General features: G+C 42.3%; 1 protein-coding gene across 7 annotated transcripts in view; it reads left to right on the top strand.

Moving 5' to 3' along the window:
* Positions 1-13,705, top strand: part of ELAVL4 (ELAV like RNA binding protein 4) — a 98,914-nt gene extending 85,209 nt beyond the window's left edge. For 3 of the 7 annotated variants that reach the window (XM_017873560.1, XM_017873561.1, XM_017873564.1), the window contains exons 4-7: positions 6,000-6,153; positions 7,792-8,017; positions 9,647-9,685; positions 12,988-13,705. In XM_017873560.1, the coding sequence (XP_017729049.1) occupies positions 6,000-6,153; positions 7,792-8,017; positions 9,647-9,685; positions 12,988-13,357 (789 nt within the window). In that variant the 3' untranslated portion in view covers positions 13,358-13,705. The remainder of the gene's footprint in view (positions 1-5,999; positions 6,154-7,791; positions 8,018-9,646; positions 9,686-12,987) is intronic. The other 4 variants (XM_017873559.1, XM_017873566.1, XM_017873565.1 and 1 more) reach the window with 2 other exon arrangements.
* The last annotated feature ends 1,543 nt before the right edge of the window (positions 13,706-15,248 follow it).

Below are 15,248 nucleotides of genomic sequence, written 5' to 3'. Positions count from 1 at the left end.
AAAAAAAAAAAAAAAAAAAAAAAAAAAAAAAAAACTAACGATGGCCAGCAGTAGTGTAGGATGCCGCATGAGGTGGTGAGCTTCCTGTCCTTGGAAATGTATAAATTGAGTGGTCGGCTGTCTTGGATCCTGCCCTAAACTTTTGGGGCCACTTCCAGCACCAAATTTCTGTGAAGCAGATTTCAGGAATATAACTTTCTGCTGAGTTCACCATTGCCACTGTATGTCACCTTTATGTGACACTAGGTCTCCACTTACTATGAACCACAGTTATAGAAATTTGCAGTTTTGTGAACAGAATGCCTAGCTCATGAAAAAAATCCAGTCAGTGATAGAGGCCACGTCATTACTGTAATCCAGAGGGGCCCAACAAATGGCATTGCTGTTTTCCACATCCAAGTTCTTTTTTTCTTTTTTCTGAGACAGAGTCTCGCTCTGTCGCCCAGGCTGGAGTGCAGTGGCTGGATCTCAGCTCACTGCAAGCTCCGCCTCCCGGGTTTACGCCATTCTCCTGCCTCAGCCTCCTGAGTAGCTGGGACTACAGGCGCCCGCCACCTCGCCAGGCTAGTTTTTTGTTTGTTTGTTTGTTTTTTGTATTTTTTAGTAGAGATGGGGTTTCACCGTGTTAGCTAGGAAGGTCTCGATCTCCTGACCTCGTGATCCGCCCATCTCGGCCTCCCAAAGTGCTAGGATTACAGGCTTGAGCCACCGTGCCCGGCCCCACATCCAAGTTCTAAACCAATTGAGAAGTAAGACAAAAGAGAAAAGTGTATGGAATCCTAAGGTCATCTTTATTGCCAATTAAGTCCTGGATGGGTTGCAGGGACACAGTGGGCTCCATAACACTGAACTTTACACTTTTACAGACTGACACACCCCGTCACAAGTGCTCTAGATCCCACAGGCAGAGAGTAGGGCCTGCCCTCATAAGACAGAGCCTGGAACAGAATGTCTGCTTCCAGCTGGCATCTGGCTCCCAGAAGGAAAGAAGCAGGCAGCATCTGAACCTCACATGCCTATTTCTTTTCTTGAAGCCTCCATTCAGCGGAGTCACTCCTTTCCCGTGGAGAAGAGTGGGTGAAGGGATAGCAATAGGCCTGGTCTGTTACTGCAGAGGGTTCTCTCCACATGGAAGGAAACACTGGGAGTAGGAAATGAGTATCTCCCTGTTGGAAGCAGCCTTCTGTATTGCGTGCTTCATTTCTTTCCTTTCCTTTCCAGACTGGGATTCTTGAAGCAGAAACACTCCCAGCACCCATCCCAGGGCCTGGCACACAGTAGATGTTTAGGAAGAGGAGGAATGAATGAACTCCCATCTTCTAATGACAGTGTTTTTCTAAAGGAGCAATTTTCTGGGGCTGAAAAGGATGCCTTTTCCCTCTCATTTTATCCTCCTCATTGCACCCAACATGCCTTTATCGTGTTTTCCATGTCCTCACCCTTTTCTGTATTATGGAGGACAGAGAAGGAGTGAGGTGTTGCTGGATGATTCAGGGAACATTTTTCCTCAGGTCATGCTGTTCTTCCCACCCTTCCCAGGCCAAGCCCTGAGTATGAACAGGTAAAGGGAGTTGTGGGTGCTGCATGGGAAGAGGCAGCCCCAAGCCCTGGTCCTGATACCCCATCTGTGATGCATGACAATGCCTGCCTTACCCACCTTGGTGAGATTTGCTGACAGCAGAATTGGGAAGTCACTTTGGAAAGCAGAAAGTACTTTGTCGGCATAAAGCAGTGGGATCTGTGGAAATGTGTTAGAGGACATTCATGTCAGTTAAGTGGTAAAAGATGGTCCAGACCCCCACCTGGGTGGCAGAGGAGGGCAGTGCCTCTACAGGCATTCCCTGGTAGTGTTCCACATGTTTTTTTGTTTTGGTGAAATTGGAGGTTATGTCCCAATGGGAGCTAGATTCCCAGGCTGGCCCACAAAAGCCTGTATGACTCATCACATAATAATATGTGTAAGTATCTACTAAGTTCTGGGTATGCGCTGGACATATTAAATACATTATCTCAGTTCTTACTATAACCCATCAAAGGATAATTGACCCCCTTTTTACCAGCAAAGATGTTGAGACTTACCAAGATCAAATTACTTGCCCAAAGTCATGTAGCTAGTGAGTGCTGGAGCTGACCCACAGTCAGGGATCATAAGCATGATGCTATAGCATCCTTCTGGTGGAGGATGGGAACACTGAGAGCACCAGGGATGGGGAGAGCTGAGGAGCTTGGAGGGACTGACTGCAGATCTTCCATGGAGATCATCTGTAAAGTCAGCTGCTCACAGTCACCTGGCTTTGAGCCACCCCTACCCAGAGAGAGGAGTGACTTCTTCACTCCCAGCTCTTTCTGAGTTCCAGAGGGAGGTAAGTGCTGGCCTAGAGATGCCAGTCTTGTCTTCAGAGATTCTGGAGGAATGAAGCAAACAGGATCCTGACTGAGGCAAGGGGGGTTCTCCAGGGTGCTGGCTCCAGTGTCGGAAGTCCTGTGACTCCAGGCCACTGGCCCAGGGGGATTAATATGCCATCAATTCTGACCCTCTACAGGGGCTGAAAATTGGCAATTTTTTGGAAATCTTTCAGCCTAACCAAGGACCTGACAACTGTAGTCATTCAGTTAGAATTTAATACTTGTATATGGAAAGTTGAAACTTTTAGATACTAGGATGAACATTTGAATATTCAATGTGGGAATATCTCTTTTCTGTCATTTTTATCTATCCTAACCCCACAGGTTTCATGGACAGGGGACTAAGAGAACAATAGACTTAAGGTTCCACATAGGTGAGAAATACTAAACAGGAATTAGACTTGGTATAGAATGACTGATGTGCTGTTCACCTTTGGGATTTGTTGCTGCCTTTGGGGATTTAGGGTCTGTCTCTGGAGATGTGTTGCAGTAATTCTCCCTGGCTGAGATTCTTCCTGTGTTGGAATCAACTTTTGGGGAAATGGTTTTTGTTGTGTCACCAACTTTCAAGTGCCAGCTCCTCTTCCCTGGCAGGGTTCACCCAGTTCCCTCTGTACCCTAGCTCTGACTGTGCAGAACTAATGGGACTTAAGGTCATGACTATCCATTATGCATTTATTGGGTGCCAGGTACTGTGCTAAGCCCTCGATCTTCATCACCTCATTTTTCGTAACGATAGAGGAAGGCTATTATCAGGCCACCATTCCCTGACTCCACCACCACCTTTCTCACCACCAGTCTCAGCTCAGCTCTGTCTCCTTCCTGGCCCTTTTAACCTTTGATTAATCTCTCCTTCCTCTGTGTTTCAGTCACACTCATACGTATCCCTGGCATAACACACACACCTTGTGGCACTGTGATAATTAGTCTGTATGTTTACTCATCCATTCTTCTGTTCAACATATTTTATTGAGTGCCTCCTGTGTGTTGTCTGTTGCCCTTTTTGGACTTGGAGTTCCTTTACAGCAAGAGACCATGCCTTGTTCTTGCTGTGTTCCCAACACATACCACTGTACCTGGCTCACAGTAGATCCTGAGGAAATATTTGCTAAGAGAAGGCCTCTATGTGATGTCTAGTCCTAGAACAATCTTCTTTCAGTCCTTCCAACCCCAGGCACTGGAAAATGGGAAATTTGTCCCTTAGCTCTTAGCTTGGTGGAGAAACGCAGCTGGGATTCTGGGTGCCTGACTCTTCAGCGGTCCACCTTACTAGAGCTACAGTTAACTCCAAAGAGCCAGTAATGCCAGCATCATTTCCCATGAGCTGTGGGTGTTTATTCATTTTTTTTTCAGTAGATGTTGAACACTCGATAGGTATCAGGCTATGTGCTGGGAGCTAGAGCCACAGAGTTGAATAAGACACACACACACACACAAGACCTACAACCTAAAGAGATCATCAGCCTCAATGGAGAGGTGATGAGTTAAGGTTGAAACAGGTTAAGTACTATGGTTCATTGAGAGCACTGCTGGGGAGATTATTTAGGAGAAGGTGAGATTAGAGAAAGCTGCCTAGAGAAGATGTCATTTGATCTGAGCCCTGAAGAGGAGTAGGATTTGGACTTGAGGAAGTAGGTAAAAAAAAAATGTCTGTATGAGCAATGGCATAGAAGTGGTAGGTTGTGTTTTGAGGGAGCACAAATGTCATTCAGATAATTAATTCGTCAGTAATTGGCAGGGTGAAACAAGGGTGACCCTCATTGCCATGGGCATATCACTATGATGTTTTTATTTCCTTCTCCTACCACTTCTTCCTCCTACTCAAAAAATGGTTCTGCTATTGACAGACTTGGTCCCTTAAAAAACAGGGGTGGGAGAACCTTCCGTGGAGTGAAACCCTGTCCAGACAGTCATATGGGGTTCCTAGTCCTTCAGCCCACACCCAAATGCACACACTGGGACCCCGTGTATAAAGGCCCCTGTACCTCTCAGCCATGTGCTGGGAAGGAGCCTCCAGAGGCCTCCCAGCCCACCCATGAGTTTCTAGAAGATGGAGATACTGAAGGCAGCTGCCTCACTCCATCAGCAGGAGGAGGCCAGCGAGGCAGATTAGTCACTCACATCATTTTATCTGTTGAGTCAACATCTATTTTTAGGTATGGAACCCATAAAGGGGCCTGGCATGTCTGTCATGGAAAGGGGGAGAGTGCCATGGATGAGGGTTCTGCTCATCCTTCATCTTCTTTGCTAGACCCATTCTCTTCCCTGAAGGTCACAGAAGCAAGGCCCACTTTACTGCTGGAGGTTTAGGTCTTAATGTCAAAGGTCTGGTTTAACGTGTTCAATTCCTTTTGCATACATGCTTTTGTGCGTGTGCACACACACACACACTCTCACCCCTACAGTCTTAATAGGTCTTATGAATCAGTTATATGGATTAAATAAAACTTCCAACTGAAAAATGCTAAGGCATATAGGTCTCTTCCTGTCCAACGTTGTCAGATGTGCTCTGAAATGACTGTTTTCATCATCTATTCTGAGCCATAACCACCCCAGAAATAGCTTTAGCAGGAAAGTGCTTTTGTTAGACTAGCTGTAAATTATATTTCAAATGTCTGATGTTGTTTTCTTAAAAAATAAATAAATAAGTAAATGAAAGTCTAAAATTAATGACTGCTGGGGTTTGCTTTGCTTATGTGTACTGCTACAGATTTGGCTTCTTGCAGATGGAATTTCAGATCTGTTTACACTTCTGTGTTAGCTTTTTGGGGGAAAAAAAGCAGTTGAGAGATCTGGGAGGACAAATTTACAAAGTCGAACTTATTATAACCATTGGTGAGGCTCTCTTCTCTCTCTCTACTGCCCTTTCCCTCCCTCCTTTCCATCGTGCCCCCATTTTGTTTGTTGTGGTTTTTATCTGCCCTGCTTCAAAGTTAGAGGCAACTGGTCCTTGCAGATGTGACGACAAGGTCACATATCCAGTTTCGCAAGCAGATGTTCATTCAGCCCTATTTCACCAGCACTTTGTCATTCGTTGAAGAGCAGACCTCATGGGAGCAGACTGGAGCAACACAAAGGATGGAACATAAAAAAATCTTGCAGAAAACCTGATTGCTTTTATGTATTCAGGAAGAAGGGGATGGGGGTAGGGAGGGTGGCAAGGAGAGAAATGTGCAGAGCAGAATTTCATGAGGTTTTTTTTTTTTTTTTTGGTTTATTCAGAGATTATTATGTGTTGGATACAGTAAATCATCTATACACCCACATCCAGGAGGTAAATCTTCAGAACTCCATGCGTGGGTAGCTCTGCATTTAACAGCTGCCATACAGTAGCTATTTTGTTCTGCACTTAGAGACCCTTATCTGTGCATTTGTTTTAAGTTATCATCAACTCTCCTCTTGTTCCTCTATTGTTGTTCTCCTGGTTCTCATTACTATTAGAAGAGTAGCTAAAAATCTGAACTACTGAGTGATTTAAACTGACACAATTAGTTGTAACGGTAGATGAGGGACTGTCATCTTGTTTGTGGACTCGGCGTCTACTCTGAGGGTGATTGCCTATAATGGAATTAGTTCCTCTTGCCTTTTCCTAGGTCTCATATGCTCGTCCGAGCTCTGCCTCAATCAGGGATGCTAACCTCTATGTTAGCGGCCTTCCCAAAACCATGACCCAGAAGGAACTGGAGCAGCTTTTCTCGCAATACGGCCGTATCATCACCTCACGAATCCTGGTTGATCAAGTCACAGGTTAAGTGTTTCTTTGTAATTTCTTTCTGTGTATATCAATGTCATCAGCCCTGTTACTCATAAGAGCAAAAGGTTGATGGCTGCTTAAGGCAGATGATATGGATCATGAATAGACAGATTTTTGACTTGGAAGAAAGACTTCTTATCGGTCAACTGCCCAAATTTAAAATGGGCCATCTTGGGAGGCAGGAGTTCTCCATCATGGGACTTGTTTTAGCAGCAGCTAAACTATTTGGCAGGGTTGTAAAAAGGATTCAGGCATCAGGTTGAGAGTCGAACTGTATGACCTTCAAAGTCTTTTTCAGCCCTCAACCAAATAACATTACTTTTGTATGTGAAAAGAACCTGTATGCGTAGCTGTAACTTCAACTCATGGCATTATAGAGTTAGGAATTGTCCCATTTCACACATGAGAAAACAGGTTGAAAGTGGGGGATCTAACTCCCCAAAGCTAGTGAGTAGCAGTACAGGGATCTGAACTCAGGATCTGGTACTGGGGTTCTTTGTCCACAATAAAGAAAGGCAGCCACCACCTCTCAGTAAGAAATGTCAGGTACTCTAGGTTGCATTTTTAATGACAAGGTATTTTCGCCTACCTCCAATTTGATTCCGATTTAGAACTCACCCCCTGAGAATAGTTTAGCACGTTTATCATGTGATTCATGAGACAAACCTTCACAGAAGTTGGCTCTGCCCCAGACATTGTGCAGACAGACACTGGAGACCAAGAATGAAGCAGGCACTGCCACACCCTTACAGGACTCCAGTGTGGAGTCCAAATACTTGCTAGAAGCTGTCAAGTGCCCCTGAGAGCTCAGGAGAAGGTGTGCCATGCCTGGTGGGAATTGCTGGGAAGGCCCCATTGAGGATGCAATGTTTGATTAGGGGTTGGGAGGATGTTTCAAAGCTATCCAGCAAAAAAGGAGGGACAGAGCATTCTAGGTGGAGAGGAGAGCATAACCCAAGGCATGGAATCGAGGAAGAACACAGTCTATTCAAGGAGCATCAGGCAGTTCATGGTGGCTGGTGTGAGCCCCAATAGGGAATTTGGGGCCAGATTGTCAGAGGCATTGAATCCTGTACCAATAAGTCTAGAGTTTATCTGGGTGCAGAATGGAGCCATGGAAGGGTATTTTGTAGGTTTTGTTTTTTTTTCATTTTAGAATGGGAGTCAGTGAAGAATAGGTACTATGTACAAGGTACAAAATTTAAAAAGTACAAAAGAGCTATAGAAGATGTTTTTAAAGTATGTGATGTGGTCAGAGTTCACTTTTCAAATAGATTGCACACTCGCTACATGGGGAGGACACATGAGAAGACTAGAAACTGGACTGTGAGTGATCAGTTATAGTAACTTTTGGGAGGTGAGGATGGAGCATAGCAGTGGTAGAGGACCAGAAGGGCCAGATGAAAGAGATCCCTATGTTCTATGGTGGGGAGGCATCAGTCCAGAGCCATGATGGCAGGAATGCAGGTAAATGTGTTTTAATGGGTGAGAGAGATCAGGGAGCTGGGCTCAGCCGTGGCCCCACAAGTGGGTTTACTCCTCACACAATATCCATCGGACCCATCTTTTCCCAAAGATGTTTACCAGTTTGGTGTGTTCGTTCTTTACAAAGGCTCTTTCTCTTTCCCCAGGAGTGTCCAGAGGGGTGGGATTCATCCGCTTTGATAAGAGGATCGAGGCAGAAGAAGCCATCAAAGGGCTGAATGGCCAGAAGCCCAGCGGTGCTACGGAACCGATTACTGTGAAGTTTGCCAACAACCCCAGCCAGAAGTCCAGCCAGGCCCTGCTCTCCCAGCTCTACCAGTCCCCCAACCGGCGCTACCCAGGTCCGCTTCACCACCAGGCTCAGAGGTTCAGGTAGGCATGCCCAAGAGGAAGAAGCCCTGCTACAGGGGTTCAGAGCTGGGCAAGAGCCAGGGAAGCCCATGGTCCTGACAAATGGGGCAAGGGTAAAAGCTTCCACCACCAGGAATCAGTGTGCAAAACTCCCCCCAAGCCTCAGTTTCCATTCCTGTAAAATGAGACAGTTGGAACAGATGCCCTTCTAAGCCCTTTTCCAATTTACTGCTGTGACTGTATAAACTTCAGATTCTTTGGTAGAAACAAAATTTCTGTATTTAACCAAACATGAAGGTTCAGTTTCAACAACAGTTTATCACAGATCAGTGACCACATTCAGCAGATTAGACTTAAGGCTGGACAGTGGCTTTTAATAAATTTAAAAAATAGACCATAAGGCAGATCCTTGCCAGAGGGAGTGGTTTTTCCTGTCTTCTTTTCCCTCGGCAGGTAACTCTGTTGAGTTCGGGGAGGGGAACTGTCTAAGGTGTTAACCTTATTATGTTAAGTCAGTAGATTCTGGGAAGAGAGGAAGATCCTGTCCAAGCCTGATTAGTGTTTATTTTGAGTACCCAACTCCCAGGAAGCTCCTGGGGCAGGGGGCATCGCCCTTCTCCTGGGACTTTTCTAAAAGACAGGTTTCTCTCCATGAAGGCAGTATGACCTTGACTGGTCTCGATTATACAAGAGATCAAAATATTTTTGACTTACCCATGATAAATTCTAAACAATTATTTTATTCCACACCACATCCCAACCTCCCTTTGATGAAAATGTTTTTCTCTTTGAGAAACTTCACGTGGGAAATAGTAGGTACTTCTATCTAGGATAGTATGTTCCATCTGGCTACATGAGAAAAATCATCCTCTTTCGTGTCCTCCTATGCCCTGTGAATTTGAAATGGTTAATGATTTCATGAAGAGACCAAGTCATCTAATTTTTATTTTGCATGAGAGCACATGCAGTATTTATGTAAAAGCCTCTCCAGCAGACTTCTAATGGTGGAAACTATGGTTACTACTGCCCTTTGGTGTGAATAGCTTGTCCCCAAGTAAGGTACTGAATGTGAGGAAGATTATAGCATAATGGCAGTTTGCTGGGAGGTGCTATCAGGCAGTAAACAGTAAGCTACTTTTTAAAAATCTTAACCTGCAAACTCCCCCCTGCCTCCCAAAAATGTGTGTAAGATGATTTAGTTCATATAGCAAGGCTAACAGAAAATATCCGTTCCGATACATATTGTGTGCCTGTGTATTGTTAATCTGGAACAGAGACCTTTATTTACAAGTTTAATTATAGTAAAAAGGTGAACAATTTAAGAAGCCCCTGCTTTGAAAAATTTCACATACAATGTAAAACAAAATCCACACAAACGTTCTGAGAGGTGGGGGGAATGGTATTAATTCAGATCTTGAAAGAAAGGGAGACTCGTTAGACACTTGCTTTAAACTCTAGCATTGACCTGAACATGAATTACTTGCAGTTAGAGACAGAAAAGGGGGAAACTACCGGTGGAGAGACTCCCAAGCAGTGGGGAAAGTTGTTGAGCTTTTCTTCTTTGAAAATGGAGCATTCTTATTAATAGTTCCATTGAGCGATCTTGCCATCTGTGAGGCATTAACCCAGAGACCCTCCTTCTCTTTGCAGGCTGGACAATTTGCTTAATATGGCCTATGGCGTAAAGAGGTAATTAAAACTCCACAGATTGCCAGATGTCCATGTTGGCACAGACTGGGGCTAGAATTTTTTTTTTTTTTTAATTCACTAACTTTACTTTAAAAAAAAAAAAATTCCTCTTTTTCTTCCACCAGCATGTCAAATTCTTAATTTTAATTTCGGACCTCAGTTGATTTTGTTTCTTTTAGGGCACACAAAATGTATTTGTGTGTTTCACTTTTTCTTTTATTTGCAGGTGGGCTTCTCCTATGGTTCAGGTGCCACAGCTACCAAGCCCTTAATAATCTGGTCCTTTGAATGGCTCCCCTAAGGGGAAAGGCTCCGACTCTTTGCTGGCTGGTTTTGCAAACTTGCAGAGCAAACTGTTTTGCATTAGCAGTGCCAAGATTCAGTTAAGAGGGCAGATTCCAACAAATCAGAATTAGAACATTTTGCTAATTGTGGTTGACAATCTTATGATTTTTCAGTAGAAAAATTAGATTTTGGACTACCAGCTCTGGCCAAAGGATAAACAAACACAAGGATGACTTTCTTACTCCTGCCCCCACTTCAGTGTGCATTTCAGAGCACATCCTGAGAATGAAGTGTATCTGTGTGCACCTCAACCAGGGGTTTCTTTTGTTACAGGTTTTAACAGTTATTATAAATTCTCCCTCTGTTATATGTTATGTGTGTTTTAAACTTGCTGTTCCTTTCACTGAAAGGCTTTTGTGGGGTTGGGGCCCAGAGTCAAGGCTTTTGGGGCTCTCTGAATGCAGATTCAAAGGTTTTCCAGACCCAGTGTGAAATCTGAATCTTGGAAAGTTGGGTGTGTGATGTCACTGTGTCCATGAGATTCCCATATGTGCTTCTGATAAGCTCCACTGCACTGCTAGGGACATAGTGTCTTCATCATCTTGCTCAGTAGAGCTGCACACTTTAATTCCCCTTCCTACAGTCAAGGGAAAGAGATGTAGTCTTTAATAGTCCACATCACACTCCCAGTTCTTTCACTGGCCATGCATGGTAAGTACCCTGACTCTGGGAACTGGTGCACAGTAGAGGAAGTAACCTGACTGCAGACTTCACTTCAGAGGACCAGCCTCTCAAATCTCAATCCCAACATCAATGAAGATAACTATGAGTTATCTCCACATTTCCAGCACACTGTATGCCTGTTTCCAGGGATTTTACATCTTTCCTAGCTCTATCTCATTCCTTTGCTCCTCTCTGACGTTAGTGAGGTGGTGCTAAATGTTATGAAAAGAGAAATGCTTATAACATAGATAAGATAGGGGAAGACACAGCTGTGGTAGGCCTGCCGCCACCTCCTCCACTGCCCCACCCAGAGTAAACATCACTAGCTGATAATAGCATTCTCTTTTCCTATTGAACCCAGATTTGGATTTAGAATGCTTCCTACCAAAATGCCGCAATTAACTGTCACCAACTAGGATAAAGGCTGTACTTGCAATCTCTTTGCTGGCCCTGACCTTTGACTTATAATAAATACTTAGCTGTTTTCCACCTATAAACAGAAAGAGGTCAATTCACCAGGGTCAACTTACCTAGTTGGAGGAGAGAAGATTAAAAAGACAATCTTCAGAAATGATACAAGTTACAAATTGTCATGGATTTGCACTTCTAATAATCTAAACCATGATATTTTTTGGCTTTTTCTTGTTAATTGTTTTTAAACAAGAGAGAAGATTGACTTAGTGAATAATAGCAAAAATATTGTCTATTGAGTCGTTAGATTTAGCATATATTCAGTAGCCATTTGATTATCCAAATTCTAGTTAGATACGGAACTAGTCTTTATCAGGACTTTCAAATCTCCAAGAATATTTGCTTATTTTTAAAAACAGTTGTAGCTCACACTTTACACCATGCTCGTCCCTAGTTTTTGCTTTCTCTCCTTTTCCTATCTCCCCCAGTAAAACCCTGGCCAAATGAAAAGCAAGAAACTATTCAATGTATAGCATCAAAAATCCCTATATAAGATCATGCCTGTAATCCCAGCACTTTGGGAGGCCAAGGTGGGTGGATCACCTGAGGTCAGAAGTTCAAGACCAGCCTGGCCAACATGGCAAAACCCTGTCTCTACTAAAAATACAAAATTATCAGCCAGGCATGGCAGTGCGCGCCTGTAGTCCCAGCTACTCAGGAGGCTGAGGCACGAGAATCACTTGAATCCGGGAGGCAGAGGTTACAGTGAGCCGAGATAGCACCACTGCACTCCAGCCTGGGTGACGGAGTGAGACTCCATCTCAAAAATAAAAAATAAAAAATCCCTATATAAGCTTTGATGTGAAACAAGACATTAACAAATATTGTTCTGCTGTAGGCACTGGTAACCTAGTTGTTTCAACTGGTGCATCCATCACAAATCACACAAGGATTTATTTCATCAGACAGTGAATCGAATTTAAAGGGTCATTTTTTTCTTTTCAGGATTACACAAAAACTGAGAAGATTTCTAAGCCTAACACAAAAGCAGTTGTAATAGGGCAAATAATAATTTTATGCTTTTCTAATGTACAGCGATTCAAGATATATAAATGCACAAACCTCTTGAAGTCTTGCTCCAATGATGCTTAGGAATAAATTCCAGATAACATAGCATAAAGGAGTAATACATCTTTATTATTATTGCTTGAGTTTGTAGAGGAAACCCTTTTGGATAAATGCTAAATGAAACATGAACCACCCATCTGTTTAATAGCAAGACATGCCTGTTCATTGTCACGTATCTCCATCCTCACCAAGAAACCTTTGACAACCACAGGTCAAGGGAATGCAAAAATGGTAGACTTAAGCACTTTAGGGCCATCTCCTAATCTGCCTTTAAAAAAAAAAAAAGAAATTTCCCAGGCACTGGCCAAAGTTAGTCACTTATTCAACCAATAAATATTTATTGAGCATTTTCTATGTGTCACTGTATCTGTGAGAGTCCCATATCTGCTCCACTGAATAAACAAATAGAGCCACAGAATGAATGAAATAGACCCTTTCCCCCAGGAGCACATTGTCTATTGTTGGGGTGGGGTGGAGTCAGGGTGGGGTGCGCTCTGAGCATCTACTGTGATAGAACTATTATAGAGCCTTGCTCTGGGAGCCCTGGGATTCCCTCGTGGTTTTTAGAAATTGACCTAGATCTTTCTCTCAGCATGAACATACCCTAGCCAGTCAAGCCATTCCCATCAGAGGAAATGACATAGACATTAGTTTTTACATTTTGGTTTTTGAACCCTGAAGACTCTCCTGCAAACACTCACTCAGCCCTCTGCCCCGTGTCTGTGTCTGTGCATCTGTGTGTTATCCTTGGTCAGACTGATGTCTGGACCAGTCCCCCCTTCTGCTTGTCCCCCCAGGTTCTCCCCAATTACCATTGATGGAATGACAAGCCTTGTGGGAATGAACATCCCTGGTCACACAGGAACTGGGTGGTGCATCTTTGTCTACAACCTGTCCCCTGATTCCGATGAGAGTGTCCTCTGGCAGCTCTTTGGCCCCTTTGGAGCAGTGAACAACGTCAAGGTGATCCGTGACTTCAACACCAACAAGTGCAAGGGATTTGGCTTTGTCACCATGACCAACTATGATGAGGCGGCCATGGCCATCGCCAGCCTCAACGGGTACCGCCTGGGAGACAGAGTGTTGCAAGTTTCCTTTAAAACCAACAAAGCCCACAAGTCCTGAATTTCCCATTCTTACTTACTAAAATATATATAGAAATATATACGAACAAAACACACGCGCGCACACACACACATACACAAAAGAGAGAGAAACAAACTTTTCAAGGCTTATATTCAACCATGGACTTTATAAGCCAGTGTTGCCTAAGTATTAAAACATTGGATTATCCTGAGGTGTACCAGGAAAGGATTTTATAATGCTTAGAAAAAAAGAAAAAAAAAAACAAAAAAATACCTTTGATGCATTGAATGTTCTTTCATAGCTGTCGTTGTTGAATATAATATACATAGATAGCGATGTGCAGGGATTTTACCCAGCCAGCTAACTTTACTACCTTCCTTGAAGGTGCAGAGAATAGAACAAAGAAAGGTCATAAAAATATGAAACAATTTTCAAGCTAATGGGATTCAAGAAAGGAAAAAAGATTTTTCTTTTTTGTCAAAAATGTCGATCCAATCAGATTGGTAAAAACCCCCACACAAATTAAAGAGGAATAATAAAAATTGCAAAAAAAAAAAAAAAAAAAAAAAAAAAACTGCAAATTTTTTTATTTTTCCTTTTTTCTTTTATATCATGTGAACTAAAACAGTCTTCTGTTAGGGGATGGGGGCAAGGGGGATACCTGATGACATTAACAATTTAATAACATTAACATTGTTGCCAAAGAGGTGGTCTCTTTGCTGAAAATGGGTTTCAAGAAAATCTATTTTATAAAATATAAAGAATTTTACAAGAGAATCTGGATTTGAGAAAAAAATATTTTGACTGGCTAATTTAGGGGAAATTGACAACTTTGTCGCGTTCATACTGCACTGGTAACTTTTTAGAGATCAAGATGTGTGTTTTAAACTGGATTCGTAGACTGTTTTTTGAAGGATGGGCTATAAACAGATGATCTTCATATCTTTTCATAGCATGTAATAATAATTAAAAAACAATTATTAATTAATAGGGGAAAGGAGTGTTCGTTCTACCCAGGGTACCACAGTTCCCCACAGTCAAAACCCAAAAGCAAGGAGATGAGTTGAAAGACAGTTTTTCTTTAAGTCATCAGTATGGGATGTCAGCAGAACAAAAATTAAAAGATTAATTTTCCTTTTGATCTAAAACTTCCTTAGTTTGAGCAGTAGGTGCTACGAAATTATTTACATATCTTAGTATCATAGTTAAATGTAATGTGTTTAGGAGAGGAAAACAAAAGATACATTTGCTTTAAATTCATTAAGAAATTTTGAAATTCACTTTGTAGCCCATGCTGATAGAATTGGGCTGTGTTGGTACATTTGAAACACTGTTTATGTTGCTTGAAACACTTATTTATTTAATCGCCGATGTGATGATGCCTATGGCCGAGATCAAATATAGCTAGATTGGCTAGACTACTTATTTGTTTACTTAAACTATGGGAAGAAGCATATTATTGTGTCATTCTGTTGTGTGTGTATGTGTATATACAATATAAATATATATATATAAAGTTATTTTTTCTTTGGGTTAATTTATTATAAGTTGTAACACTTGGCTAGTTTTGTTTGTATATGTCTTAAAATGTTTTCTTATGATATTTAAGTGACAGTTAAAGAGGTATCAAGGTAACTTGTGTAGAACTATTGTTTGATATATTGTCATGTTTCTTGTGAATATTTTTTCTTACTGCACAGTAGAAAAATAAAAACAACTGAGTCTTTATTTTAATGTAACTCAGATTGGGGAAAACAAACGGAGCTAAGGGAACAAAATGACTGAGGGAGCACTCTCCCACGTCCAGTGCACTGATCATTTTAGTATGTTTGTGCTTTGTACGGTTATATATTTAAAACAAAAACAAAACAAAAAAATACAAGGGTTCATGCTCTTCCCTGGGTAATAGAAACAGTTACTCGCTATGCAT

Source organism: Rhinopithecus bieti, unplaced genomic scaffold (assembly GCF_001698545.2).
Source record: "Rhinopithecus bieti isolate Rb0 unplaced genomic scaffold, ASM169854v2 scaffold_6946, whole genome shotgun sequence".
Classification (NCBI taxonomy): domain Eukaryota; kingdom Metazoa; phylum Chordata; class Mammalia; order Primates; family Cercopithecidae; genus Rhinopithecus; species Rhinopithecus bieti.
Note: the sequence above shows the minus strand (reverse complement) of the source record. Positions and strands in the feature narration are given on the sequence as shown.